At 43.4% G+C, this 12,831-nt stretch overlaps 1 protein-coding gene across 2 annotated transcripts in view; it reads right to left on the bottom strand.

Annotated features, from left to right (window-relative positions):
• LOC131397557 (solute carrier family 23 member 2-like) overlaps nucleotides 1-12,831 on the bottom strand; it is a 51,917-nt gene that overhangs the window by 21,209 nt on the left and 17,877 nt on the right. For both annotated transcript variants that reach the window (XM_058530668.1, XM_058530658.1), the window contains exons 4-6: nucleotides 7,804-7,963; nucleotides 1,934-2,115; nucleotides 555-675 (exon numbers count right to left, since the gene is read on the bottom strand). In XM_058530668.1, the coding sequence (XP_058386651.1) occupies nucleotides 555-675; nucleotides 1,934-2,115; nucleotides 7,804-7,963 (463 nt within the window). The remainder of the gene's footprint in view (nucleotides 1-554; nucleotides 676-1,933; nucleotides 2,116-7,803; nucleotides 7,964-12,831) is intronic.

Raw genomic sequence — 12,831 nt, 5'->3', positions numbered from 1 at the left:
TGAATGAAACCTGCAAACATATTTTTGTGGTTGACAACTACATATACTTGACAGTGTGGTTCAAGAAAGAATTCAACAGGGAAGGCTCTGAAAAGGGAGGTACCATCCTCACCCTGGGGTATTTGGACTATCCATAGTCCACGAAGAAAGAACCAGATCTAAGCAACTTAGCCCTTATTGTTTTATAATTAGCGGTGAACCTTGCTGTGTGCCCCAGTACCTTGCTATGAGGACAGCTCAGGGAAGGTGAGAAGGCTGTCTCACACTGGTGCGCAGAGCAGGGACCTAGGGCAGGGTTCTCTGCTCCTGGGAGAGAAGCACTGAGGGAAGACGTGGGACGGCATTTCACCAAGGGTCAGGAGGCATCTCCACTGGCCACCGTCCTCCCCTCAGACTCCTTCTCCTTCTCTAGTGGATTGAGGAAGGCTGAGGAAGAGAGGCCACTGCAGGTGGGGGAGCATTTTCTTTGGGGGCCCTCTGGGAGTGTGAGAGGCTGTGCCTCATTCTCCAGGTGAGTCAACTCAGAATGGAAGGGGGTGGGGAGTGCTTCTTACAGGGAAGACCTGAAACAGGTAGAACTTAGAGGTGTGCCACTTCCTCTCTCGTCCATAAATGGGCACGGGCACCATGACGTTTTTCAGGTACTGAGAAAACAGCACGATGAGGAAGATGGTCCTGAAACAGAAACAGACCACACCCAACCTGGTGAGCGGGGGCTCCTCTGAGTGAGGGTCCAGAAAGCTGGGCCACCACATGTCTCTAGGATTTGGGGCAGTGCCCAAGCTGGGAGGGTCCCCATCTAGTCCCCACTCTGCAGCACAGGCAGCATCCTGCCATCTCTGAAAAGGTGGGCTGTTGCCTTTCAGAAGCTGCTGGTGGCTGAGGAGGAGGAGTGGGAGGGGAGGCTGTTATTCCTTGGGGGTCAGCAGCTGGTTGGATCCAGCAGGTGGAGCCAAGGAGGCCAGACTCAGAGAACGTCTTCTCTCCCAGGTTCTTCTGCAGGTCCTTGTGGTCAGACCAGAGCAGGCACAGTGAAAGACAGCGTTCAGTGTCATCCTCAAGTCCATTTAAAGCTCTGTTTAAATGCTTAAGGCCTCTTTTTCCAGGATGCTTTCCTGATCTTCCCAGCTGGCTGTCCTCACCCCTCCCCTGAACATGCATGACATTCTGTGACTCTCATCACTGTCTCCTGGTGGCATAGGTACTGGATCCAAGTCTTGTCTCTCTCCCACACTCTACAAGATGGTTGAGAGCTGAGACCATGTCTTTGCAGCATCCCCAGGGGCCAGAAGTTTATAAACATTTGCTCAATGAAAACCTATTTGGCAGGGGACTGGTAGTTTCAACATTTTGTGAACACTACACTAAGTATTCTTATACACTGCCTGCGATGAACTCCAAATTCGTTGTCTGTGAGCACTAATAATGTAACAAATAGTAACAATAATAAATTATAAGTAGCAATTTTCCTGCTTTTTAAGGTATCATAATGTTCATAAAAGTATTTCTTTTTTTTTTTTTTTTTTGTGAGGAAGATCAGCCCTGAGCTAACATCCATGCTAATCCTCCTCTTTTTGTTGAGGAAGACCGGCCCTGAGCTAACATCTATTGCCAATCCTCCTCCGTTTTTCTTTTTCCCCCCAAAGCCCCAGTAGATAGTTGTATGTCATAGTTGCACATCCTTCTAGTTGCTGTATGTGGGATGTGGCCTCAGCATGGCTGGAGAAGCAGTGCCTCGGTGTGCGCCTGGGATCCGAACACAGGCCGCCAGTAGTGGAGCGCGCGCACTTAACCCCTAAGCCACAGGGCCGGCCCCGTAAAAGTATTTCTAAACCACAAGAGTTTGCCAATATCCAGGAATCTTATTCTTCTTACTGGGTAACCTTCCACCAAAGAGAACTTAGATGGTGCTCCCACCCCAGAGAGTACTTACACGGCTGCAATTCCCCAGTGGATCCCGGCGTCATTGCCTGCGGAATGGAAGAGAGGCAAGGCCACCAGGGAGATGGTCGGAGCAATGGTCAAGGGGCCAATGAAGCGCATGAGAAAGCCGATGAGGCCTGAGAAGCCCGCTAGAATCTGGACACAGGAAGCGACCATGACGGCGCCCTGCAACTGAAGAGGAAGAGTGCAGCTCAGGCACCTCAAAGCTTGCAGCAGGACTGTGGGCCTCAGCCCAGCCCAGGCCCCGAGAACAGGCCCCGCTGCTGCAGCCCACCTCTAAATCTGGTCACCCCTGGGTGGTGCATTCAGAGGCAGTGCAGAGGCAAAGCTGGACCCTGAAGGAACTGAGGAAAGAAGAGCTCTGATCTGGCTCCTCTCTCCAGTTCTGGATTTCCAACCAGCTGTTGGACACTTTCCCTTAATAGGAAGGTTTTCAGGGAGTAGCCTTCACCATTATTGAATGATCATAGTGATGATGGTGATGCTTGTAAAGCAGCGTCACTCAGCAGTGTATTGGGTATGTTGCTGCTTCACTTTTCTCTGTTTTCCCACTTTCTATTGCAGGGGTTGGCCCTATTTTTCTGTAAAGCACCAGATAGTGAACATTTTAGGCTTTGTGGGCCATATGGGCTCTGTCATACTTTTCCAGACAAGAAGTGAACAAATGAGCCTAGCTGTGTTCCAATAAAACTTCACTTGCAGGCAGTGAAATTTGAATTTCATATACTTTTGACATGTCATGAAATATTACTCTTTATTTTATTTTTTTCGATGAAAAAATAGAAATCTTTAATTTAAAATAGAAAACTGTTTTTAGCTTGTGGGCTCTCCAAAAACAGGCACCTGGCCAGGTTTGGCTACTGGTCTGTGGTTTGCCAACCCCTGATCTCTTGGACTGATTGAGTTTGCTTTACTTCTCCTTTTCTACTTTACTGGTTTGGATGTTATACCTTCTATTTTGTCCTGGAAAACTTTCCTTGCTTTGAAGTCCACTGTTTCTGAAAGTAAAATACTGACTCCTGCTTTTTTGCAATTTGTGTTAGCATGGTATATCTTTCTCCATCATTTTACTCTTAATCCATCTATGTCTTTCTAGTAAGTTAATTTCTTGAAGACAACATATAGTTAGGTCTTATTTTTTGAGCCACCCTGACAATGTCTGCCTTTTAATAGATGCATTTAGACCATTGACGTTCAAAGTAACCATCGAAACAGTTGGATTAATATCAACCATATTCGTTACTCTTTTCTATTTGTTGCCCTTGTTCTTTGTTCCTATTTCTATTTTCCACTCTTTTTTTCCCTTTGGTGGTTTTAATTGAGCATTTTATATGATCCTGTTTTCTCTCCTTCCTTAGCATATCAGTTATACTTCTTTTTTTTTAACTTTTCACTGGTTGCCCTAGAGTTTGCCATACACATTTACAGCTAATCCAAGTCCACTTCCAAATAACACTATACCACTTCCTAGGTAGTGTGAGTACCTTACAGTAACAAAATAATCCTGATTTCTTCCTCACATGCCTTGCATCATTGCTGTCATTTCTTTCATTTATCTATAAGCACATGTAAGTATATAAATAAAAACCACCATGATACTGGAAGATGAAGTGTAAATTGGTCTAATGTGTTGAAAACTGAACTTACCATTTCTTCTCATGGTTTTCGCTTTTTTCTACTACCACCATTTCCTTAAAGTAGAATCATTGTTCACTTTTACTTCTCCTTTATTTCTTATATCTGAGTAATTTATGACATTGCTATTGGTCCTGTATTTGCATCACTTTCATCTGTGGCTGGCATTGTGATGTGCAATTGGCCTGCCAGCATCAGTGGTTTCAAGCCTTGAGATGTGTGTGGACAAGTATAACTCAGGGAAATATGGAGAATCTACCTTAAATTCCAATAGACTGGCTCAGTGAATTTACCTAATCAATCAATCAACTAATAAAATGTGGTTGAAACTTATAAGAACTTTTTTCTCTTGTTTATAGCACTGGAGAAAACAGTGGACCAGCTAGGGGAGCAAAAAACCACGGGTGAGACTCTGGGTTTGGACACTAGGAGGTGCTGTGGGAAACATACTAGAGAGGACTGTCTAGACCCGGGTAAGAGGAACACCTGTCCCAGGCCCTGGGTCTCAGAGCAGGGCTTGGTGAACCTTTTCTACAAAAGGCCAGAGAGTAAATCTTTTAGATATTGTGGGCCACATGTAGTTTTATCACATATTCTTTTTTTAAACAACCTTTTAAAATGTAAAATCCATTCTTAGTTTGTGGACAGTAAAGATACAGACCACAGGCTGGATTTGTTCCCAGAGGCATAGTTTGCTGACTTCTGCTTTAGAGGACTGCATGTATCACAAGCACAAAAGTAAACAGGAAACGTATTAAAGGAAATATGGGTGTGTCTGTCCCTGGGGATGCCGTGCTCAATGCAGGCGCAGCAGGGCCCATATCCTAAACATCCTCTCTCACTGCTAATACTGGTCAAGCCCCAGGGAAATTCTTCCCCATAACTCTTGCCCAGTGTGCTCAGAACACAAGGTAACTGCTCCTGAATGTGGTGAAGGTTCATGCCATTGCAGAGGTGGAGGCAGACACTTCATTAGAACACAGGGAGGATTGAGCAGTACGAGTGCTTAGGTAGGAGAAGAGACAAACCACTGTGCCAGATCTTTCTTCTTGGATAGTATGAAGGTAATAGATTCCTGCCTAAGGAATTATAGTTCTCAGGAGATCTGAAGGAAAGGGAAATCCCGCCACTGGCATCTGGCATAGCAGGGTAAGGCAACCCTGCTTCTCGTTCTTTGCTTAGTTTCAATTTGGATAAACCAAAGCCGAGTATACATTCACTAGGGGATAGAAAAAAACAAACAAAAATAACCCTCCACAAACCGAACGTGTTCCGTGATTCATTCTATGATGATCTAGTAACACTAGGTTGCACTGAAGAAGAAGTACATCCTGATTTGGAAAAGCTGGTGCAACACACAACATTCTGAGATTGGCCAATCCACCTGGCAAAAATCCAGGGCCCGCCAGCTTGACAAATGCAAGTATATCTTGGTCTGGAACTACATGAAAAAGTTCTTGAAAGATTAAAAAGCCCTGTTAATTCTGGTCTACCCTGAGAGAAGAAGGAAGCACAACGGCTTGATGAGATTATTGACGTTCACCCACATCTGGGTGCCCTTTTGGACTGTATCTCAGAGCACAGGCACGTGTAAAAGGCTGTTTTGGAGACTGAAGAACAGCAGAACGTTCTGGCTGAGATTGAGAAGTTCTGGCTCATAAAGGTCTACCGTGTCCTTACAAGCACGGTGCTCTCCGAGGAATCAGATGTCTCAGTGGTGGAGTTCACGCTGAATGAGGACTGACCTGGATGGAAGCCAGGTTCTTCTGCTCTACTGGGGGCTTTTGGTGTGGATGTGGCCTGGAGCAGCTACCCAACACTCTCCCTTTGAAAGACCATTACTAACTAGTCTGCTACTGGGCACTGTTTTTGGATTAGCCCACTACTGAATGGTACCAAATAACTCTTAGGTCAGGGATCCCAATCATATCTTGAGTGATGTCAGAAAGACATTCAAATAAGCAAGGGGCTGATCAACAAAACTTGCTGATTCAAGGGGTATAGCTATATTCAGGAAAAGAAAAGGCAGTTACACAGGAGGGGTTCATAGGATCCATCAGCAAGTGACAGTCATCCCTCCCCTGGGGTGGACACTACCTCACAAGATAATCTAACTCAAGCAACACAGACTTGGATCCTACTGTGTGAGTCTTTGAGTTCAAAAAGCACTGGTTGGAATTTTGCTAAAGGTGCTGCTCAGCTGGCTAAGAAAGATGGAGACTGGAAGAGTATAACATTTCAGCAGAAGGACCTTGATGGAAGAAGTAAGGCATGTCTAAATCCAGCCAGTGGACCGAGTTATGTGTGATGTGACTGACTGCACACATAAATACCTGGAATTATCCCTATGTAATTATACAGGTTCGTGGGCTATGGCCGATGGACTAGCAATGTGATCTGGCAAGTGGGTCATAGAAAACTCTACCGAAATTTCACCTTTTGTAGGACAGGACTTCATATTCAAATCTCCAATACTGTTAGTTCATGTTGATGCCCCTAAGTCTTAAAAAGAAGAGGGAAGTATGATTTTGAATGTAGTCACTAGGGCCCACGAGATAACACCTCAGGCCACAAGCCATGTGCCTGTGGACTCACAAACAACATAATTCTCATCTGCATCTGCAGTCACTTATGCCACCCAGGATGATCCAGATTGTCAACAGCAGTGGGCACATGTGCCTTTGGTAGGAGAATGTGAGGATATATGGCCTAACAGAGAGCTGGCAGGCTGCCTATACTGGACATTTCACAGAGCATGGGAGGTTTTAATATTTTTTTAAACTGATATTGACAGTGTTTCTGGTCTGAGCTTTGCCTGTTCTGCAATTGAAGCCCTGGTCCAGACTACTATAAAAGACTGGTGGCCCAGATTGCCCACCAACAAGAATATCAATTTATATATCAAATAGCTTAAGGATCACTTTTCACAGACTGAACAGGACAGGAGTGGACCAAGAAATATAATATCAACTGATCTTTTCATGTTTCATATTACTTCATAAAAGCAGTGAAATTATTGCAAAATTAGAATGTTCCTGAAGCAACAAAATGTACGTGACAAAGGCATGAAGGGCTGGCTTTCCAGGCTGGGATAGTGTGAGATCCCGCTAAACATGGGGCACAAAAGTGAATCACCAGAGGCGCCGTTTCTAAAGGATGCATTGAGAAATGAGAGGGTAAAGAAACCTTATTTCCCAGGACTAGGAATTTGGTCGTCTTCCTGAAGATGGAAATAATAGAAAGCACTTTAATTCGACTTGGAATTCTGATGGTATTAATGGGCCACATTGGAAAGTACAGTGTTTTCAGGGTGCATCTTAACCAATGGAGAGGATCCAGTGACAATATACTTACTAAATCATTGGAAAGTACCTTGGGGAAGGACATAAAGGAGAGCTGAACAGTGTTACTTTTGCCCACTATTTGAAGGATAGCCGAGAATGATTCAAAATCTCTTCCTCCAACAGCAGCAGGGGAATGGGCTAAGGAGGGCTCCCAGTGGGCAAAAAGAAAGATGGCAGCAGAAAGAACTAGAGTCACCAAATTACTGTATTGAATAATGCTCCTTTTCCCTTTACATTTAAAATAAGTTGGAAATAAGAAAATGATTTTTTAGCAATATTTCTTAGATACATCTTCAGTCTGGGATGAGGGATGATAGCACCAGAGTTGATTCTACCAAACTAAGCACATCTAATAAAACTGGACCCAGAGTATACTGGGCTGTACTGGATGGACAATGAGGAATGAACATTGTGAAAGTAGCCATTGCTACCGTGATGCTGGCATATTAGGACATAGTCTGTTGCTTGAACTTTTGTGTATGATTAAGATGAGTCATGAACTAAATATGAAATATGTGAGTGTTTCCCACTAAACCTATTTTCACTCTCCATCCATTCCACCCCAGCAGCCCCAAGCCCTCTCTTGCTCATCATCCTGTTTTATTTTCATCATTGCACTTATAACTCCCTGAAATTTTCCTTTTCTATTTACTTATTGGAGTATTTGTCTCTCCATCCCACTCCACCCCACCACATACACACAATAGAATGTTAGCTTCACGAGGGCAGGTTCCTTGTCTGTCTTACCTACAGCAGTATCTTAAAGCCTGGAATCTTGCCCAGCAGTGAGTTGAACAACAAATGTTGAACAAATGAGTCAACTCAGGAGCCCCTGTTGAGTACCCTCCATTCCTCCCACCCACCTCCCTTGCCCCATTACCTCCCGGATCCTCTTCTGCCATTCCTCGGTGAATTCAGAAGAGCTGGTGTTCACCTGGTTGGCATTGAGTGTCCACTCGGGACACTTCCAGGCAGGAAGGGAGAGCATGGCCAGGGAGGGTGCCACAAAAGCAAATGTCCCTCCCTGGAGAATGGGCAGCCTGGGGGAGGGGAAAGGATGCAGTTACTCATAAGATCCTTTAGTACTAGTCTGTCACTGGCACCAGTGGTAGCCTTTTAATCCCAATTCCTACCTCAGTTTCCAGGCAACACATGACCCCCGTTATTCTCAGTTTACAAAGAACTCCTGCCAAGCTCCAACTCAGACCCACGAACTCTCCTAAACTTTGTACTGGTAGGAGAGGTGGGGAGGGGAAAGACAAGCAGACCTAACCCCAGTCCTGGAGATGCAAGCCCAGGAGGAGAGAGTCAGGTACTGGGAAAAGATTTGGAGACAGCACAAAGCTCAGCGAACACAGTTAGTGGGTGCCATTGTCTTCCCCAGTACCAGAGAATCTTCGCTGGACCCAGGATTAAAGCACAGCTCACACATGTGGAGTTCCCCCATTAACAAGAGATGCACAGCCTAGAGTCTGGGTTGCCAGATTCCTTTGTGTCTTCAAAAATGAACAGCAGTCCCAGACCGCTACCTTCAGGCTCCTTTTTATCACATGGACAGAACAGGACTGAGGTTGTTCTCAGGGCATGTCCCCCATCCAGGCCCTTCTCACTCCTGGTCAATGTCTCACTCTGGCCTCTGTGAGAACTTCTAGAAGTGCCTCCTTGCCTTGTCTTCCCTTCGAGGTGAACACAGCCTGACAAGTCAACCTCCAATAATCCTCTCTTACTAGAGGGTCAGAAGCTGTCAAGTCTGCCCGACCTGGACATTAGAATTTGGGAGGGAAGAGGTGGAACAGAGAGACCTTAGCATCTTGATGGTATTTGTCACTATGGCTCACCCTGGCCAGGTACTTTTTCTTAACAATACTAGCAGGGTATTTTTGAACTCAGGATTCCATGAAGACAGCGTAAAGCATTATTCTTGAGAATGACTGAACACATTTTATGTAATCAAATATAAAGTGTATGAAAGAATTTTGCTGCCTAAGTGGCGTTTGTGTTCCGGAGGAACACAGGGATCAGCGATGCTTGGGCATCACCCTCAGACAAGTTCAAGGGCTTGTCTAGGAGTGTGCCCTGGCATGGGGACTGCCCAAATCTCCGGGTGAGGCCAGTGCGCAGCCAGAGCTGAGAACAATTGATCTAGATTCATAAATTCAGACTCATAACACTCCAAAATGGAATGGAATACACTGCACACACACAGGGCAGGAACACACGGATGGTCGTATGAGTATGTGTTTGTAACTCCTTTAACTTAAAAATTATGAATCTAAGTATCTTGAGAGAGAAGGGAAACATGCTTTACTTACATCACTGCAAAATGCCTTTTGAACTTCTAAAATGAACATGGAATTCTTTGTATAAGGGTATAACCAGAGAGTACATAATATAGGACTTGTGTTTTATGTTTTTGCTATAATTCTCTATGCACATTTCATTTATGCAACAGAAGTTTATTGAGGATCTACTGTGTGGCAGGCACTGGGTGCCAGGTATTGGAGATTCCATGGCGAGTGAGACAAAACTCCTACTTCTCTTCTAGGTACACATTTCTCTGTTAGCACTAGTACTAACAAACTAACCATTTGTAGTAACTGACTCTCAGGGATTTCTTTAAACACTTTAGGATTATGCTTACAAACACTCCACCATGTTAGTATGCCACCACTCCCCCATTTCAGTATTACTGGGTTCCATGAGGGCAGGGAGTCACTATTTTTCCTTTCCATCCCTCCTGCACTGAGCCTAATGCCACAAAAAACCTGCTGACATTGGGTTTTATCATTTTATTTTTTTTTAGTTTAATAGGCATGTAATGAAACCCTAACAACTGTTAATTTGCATTTCATTAAGTCATAAAGGGTGTGCACTCATTCATGTGATTTCATGTCTGTTTTTCCTTGTGTGTAAGCTGTCTATTCATTACATAGAATTTGTATACTGTCAAAAAATATTTATAATATTTCTTTTTGTTTAGGAAGAGTGTGGCTGAGCTAATATCTGTGCCAGTCTTCCTCTATTTCATACGTAGGTTGCTTCCACAGCATGGCTTGATGAACGGTGCATAGGTCCTCGCCTGGGACCTGAACCTGCGAACTTCGGCTGCCAAAGCAGAGCACGCTAACTTAACCACTATACCACCAGGCTGGCCCCTATAATAATTCTTTACTTATGATAGTGAGCTTTATTTTCATTTTTAAAAAACGTTTTCTGTTATTGTATGCAGGAATTCATCCCTAACTCAGAAATTATTTAAAGGAGTGTTTCAAAATTTTCAAGTAGTTGAGCACTTTTCTAACTCCATGTTTCATCTTTCAAGATTATTAGATATAGTTGGGGTAATATGATATGGACTTTCTGCCTTTCTGTGATTGCTAAATACCTTTTATGTTCAAGAGCAAGATTACTTTTTTTTTCCATTTATTTGCTTCAGTGTATTATCATGTCCTACCTTTAGATTCACACAATGTATCAATAAATTCTTCCCCCATTATTCTACACTCAGAACTTCCAATTCCATTCGTTCCTCTTTCTCTCCCCACCTCATTTCATTAGCATTCCCATTTCTTTCCCATAACTTCTTATTGATACCCTTTTGATAGATAGATAGATAGATAGATAGATAGATAGATAGATAGATAGATAGATCTATATATATTTCCTGTATTTCTGCTAGGTTTTCTATTACACACTTTCCTGGAACATATTTGGGATATATGCACTCAGTATCATTACTAGGCTTTCATTGTTCAGCGTATCTCTTACCTTTTATGATGACTTTAATGTGTATCTCAGTGTTCTTTTAAATTTCATCTGCTAGCATGATGGCAACTCCATTTTTTTAAATTTGCCTGTGAGTATGATTCACTGTTATTATACATGTGCCTTCTGACTTAAATGTCTCTCTTGTAAGCCACAGACTGCTGATTAAAGAACTCGACATCTTAGAACTAGAAGAGCCCTGTGAAATTTATCCAGCCTGGCCTTGCCATATTTTGGATAGCGGATCTGGGGCCCAAGGGCACTGAGTTAGCCAGCATGAGAGCTTGGGTCTCCTCACTGGTCATCACTCCCCTGTGACACCGATAAGCATAGCGTAGACCTAAGGCGATTTTGAAGCTGGCTCTACCTTACTAGTGTGTGACCTAGGCATGTTGCCCAACTTCTGCAAACCTCAGTGTCCTCTTCGATAAAATAAAGATAATAGTACTCTCCCCAAGGAGTAGCTGTGAAGAAAAAATATATGTAAATGCTTAGCCCAGTGCCTGGGGCATAGAAGAGCTCAATAAATAGCAATAATTGTCATTATTATTCTCTCTGAAATGTGTGGGTACTTCCTGAGAAGGTAGTCCACGTCAGGACATTTTCTTAATGTTTCCTCTAAATAGCAGATGTTACCGTGTGGGCCTGTTTTATACTGTTGTTTGGCATTCCCATTTCTTGCAGGTTAGTTCTCTAAGATTTGTTTTCTATGATCCTTGTTTTCTCACGTTTTGTTGGAATCCATGTGCTTGAGCTGGTCCTAGGCTGCATCTCTGCATCAATTACCCCTTGCTCTGTGGCATCCACTCAGCCCTCAGGTAGCACAGCCTTACCTGCACAGTGCTTCACAGCTTTCACTTTACTCCTCTGTGTTATTTCTTCTGTTCTAGTTCTTCAAGTAGACAGTGTCCATCTACTTTAGGGGCTCACATGCATATTTAAGGGTTAATGTCTGATGCATGCCTCTCTTCATGTGATGTCACATGTGTCAACTGGGATGGAGTTGCTTTTATTAGATCTACTAATTATTTTGAAGCTTATCATTCTAGTAGTGTTGTTGGATTGATTTCTGATCCTCTCTCTCTCACTATCTCTGTTTCTTTTGTTTGTTTGTTTTTGTTAGATTTTATTTGGAGGGAGTGGCCTAATAATGTCCCACAAGTCCCAACATGCTATGTATTAACTTTAGCTTTTGAGTTACACTTCATCTTGTTCCAAATAGTATTTACGGGGATTCACAAATATGATATGATACATTAAGGACCTGCCACTCTATACTCAGACCTTCCAATTTCATTTTCTACCTATTCCTTCTCCCCATCCCCACCCCTTCTCACCCACAGCTGGCCTCATGAACCATTATAGAAAAAAGGCAGTCTGGGCTCAGAAGCATTGAGATCTGGGTACAAATCTCCACTGCGACCCTTATAACATCCCATAGAAAACATGGGCAAACTCTCTCTGTCCATCCTACTGCTCTCTCCATCCTTCACCATCTCATCTGTTGGCTTGAGTACAAAGAAGAGAAAACTCCCTACCATTTTCCCTTACAACAATGACCTGCATGTGTTCTAATAGGAGGTAAAATGTCAAAATCTGCAGTCTCAGGAATGTATCCTAAAAGTCTGATAAGATTGGTATTTTAGGTTGGCAAAACCACAGAAATGTATCCCTGGGGGTAGTATTAACATCTAAGTTTATACAGTCTTTACAAACTACACAGTGTTTTCCTATCATTATCTCAAGAGTACTTCAGAGTGGGTAGCGTGATATCAGAGAAAACTGATGCCGGGAGGAAGCCAGTGGCAGGGTTCAGCTGGGAAGTGGGGGAGCCCTGATCAGAATGTCTAGAGTCATGGGGCCAAATTGCAACACTGTGTTTGTTACAGGGACAACTGACAACAGGACTTGTGGTAAGAACAATCTACTTGAAGAGTTTATGCTAATGATCAGGTGGGACATTTTTCTCCTCTCTTTGTAGTCCCATTTTGGCCCATAAAACAGGAACATCTAACCTTTTGGAAGTATTGGGAAAGTAAGCCTCAACCCTTCTCTCTGAGCTCTCATGTACTCTTGTTAAAGAGAATGTTATTCATGATACTTGTTAAAGAGGTTAAGGTAGATTTTGTTCGAGGGGAGTGGC

This window comes from Diceros bicornis, chromosome 3 (genome assembly GCF_020826845.1).
Source record: "Diceros bicornis minor isolate mBicDic1 chromosome 3, mDicBic1.mat.cur, whole genome shotgun sequence".
Taxonomy (NCBI): Eukaryota; Metazoa; Chordata; class Mammalia; order Perissodactyla; family Rhinocerotidae; genus Diceros; species Diceros bicornis.
This window is presented reverse-complemented; position numbering and strand designations above follow the sequence as displayed.